The 835-nt window shown below is 61.3% G+C and overlaps 1 protein-coding gene across 1 annotated transcript in view; it reads right to left on the bottom strand.

The window, feature by feature from the left end:
• LOC104277401 (tubulin gamma-1 chain-like) overlaps nt 1-680 on the bottom strand; it is a gene marked incomplete at its 5' end in the record, with an annotated part of 3441 nt that extends 2761 nt beyond the window's left edge. Inside the window, 1 exon segment of the mRNA XM_009874021.1 lies at nt 554-680. Coding sequence (XP_009872323.1) covers nt 554-680 — 127 coding nt within the window.
• Between the last annotated feature and the right edge of the window lie 155 nt (nt 681-835).

Below are 835 nucleotides of genomic sequence, written 5' to 3'. Positions count from 1 at the left end.
CCGCAGCCCAGCAGAGCCCTCCACGGCAGGTGGCAAGAGCCTTGAAACCACAAGCTGACTCATCTGTCGAGTGTAACTGACACTGTCAATGGGAGCTCTTCCCTCCCATCCTGGCTGTGCTCCCCAGTGCTTTCCCGAAGAGCGTTGCCTCCGGGCCAGCGCCTTGCAGCAACCTTCAGGCCCAGCAGCTCTGGCACAGCTGCTCTCATCCTGCCCTGTGCCGAGATAAGCTGAGAGCGATGAGCAGCGTCTCGGTGGGGACCTGACCGAAGGCCCTGGTGCAGGCTCAAGATGCTGCCTGGCTGGGGCTCGTGGGTGCTCAGGGCAATGGGTTCAAGGGGAAGGCAGCAGAGCAGCTGTGCAGAGGAAGTGCAGCCAGCCCTCGCCACGTGGGAATGATCTGCTGAAACGCCTGGGTGGGCAGCTCGGCAGGGATTAGCAGAGTCCTTGTCCACCGCATCTGCTCAGCCCTTCTGGAGGGGCGTGCTCATGGCTGCGCCTGGTGATCGGGCTGCCCGGCGGCATGGTTGGCCCGACGTGCGGCAGGACGTACCACGCAGTCAGCGTTCTGAGTCAGCCTCTTCAGCGTCAGCAGCGAGTTGTACGGCTGCACCACAACGTCACTCATCTCATCCTGGTTTGGGAAAACTGAGTAGGTCTCCACCAGCTTCTTGGGATACCTGATGAGAAAGCCCAGACGTCTCAAGGGTTAACAGCACCAAACCAGCACTCTCTCCTCCCACAAGCTCCCCGTGCAGTCTCCGGGCTCAGGACAGCAGTGAGTCACCAGCACTGTGTGCCAGAGTCAGCTCCCAGGAGGGAGAGAATTTGTCCC

Source organism: Apaloderma vittatum, unplaced genomic scaffold (genome assembly GCF_000703405.1).
Source record: "Apaloderma vittatum isolate BGI_N311 unplaced genomic scaffold, ASM70340v1 scaffold27917, whole genome shotgun sequence".
Lineage (NCBI taxonomy): Eukaryota > Metazoa > Chordata > Aves > Trogoniformes > Trogonidae > Apaloderma > Apaloderma vittatum.
The sequence above is the reverse complement of the archived record's forward strand: the minus strand, read 5'-3'. Positions and strand labels throughout refer to the sequence as shown.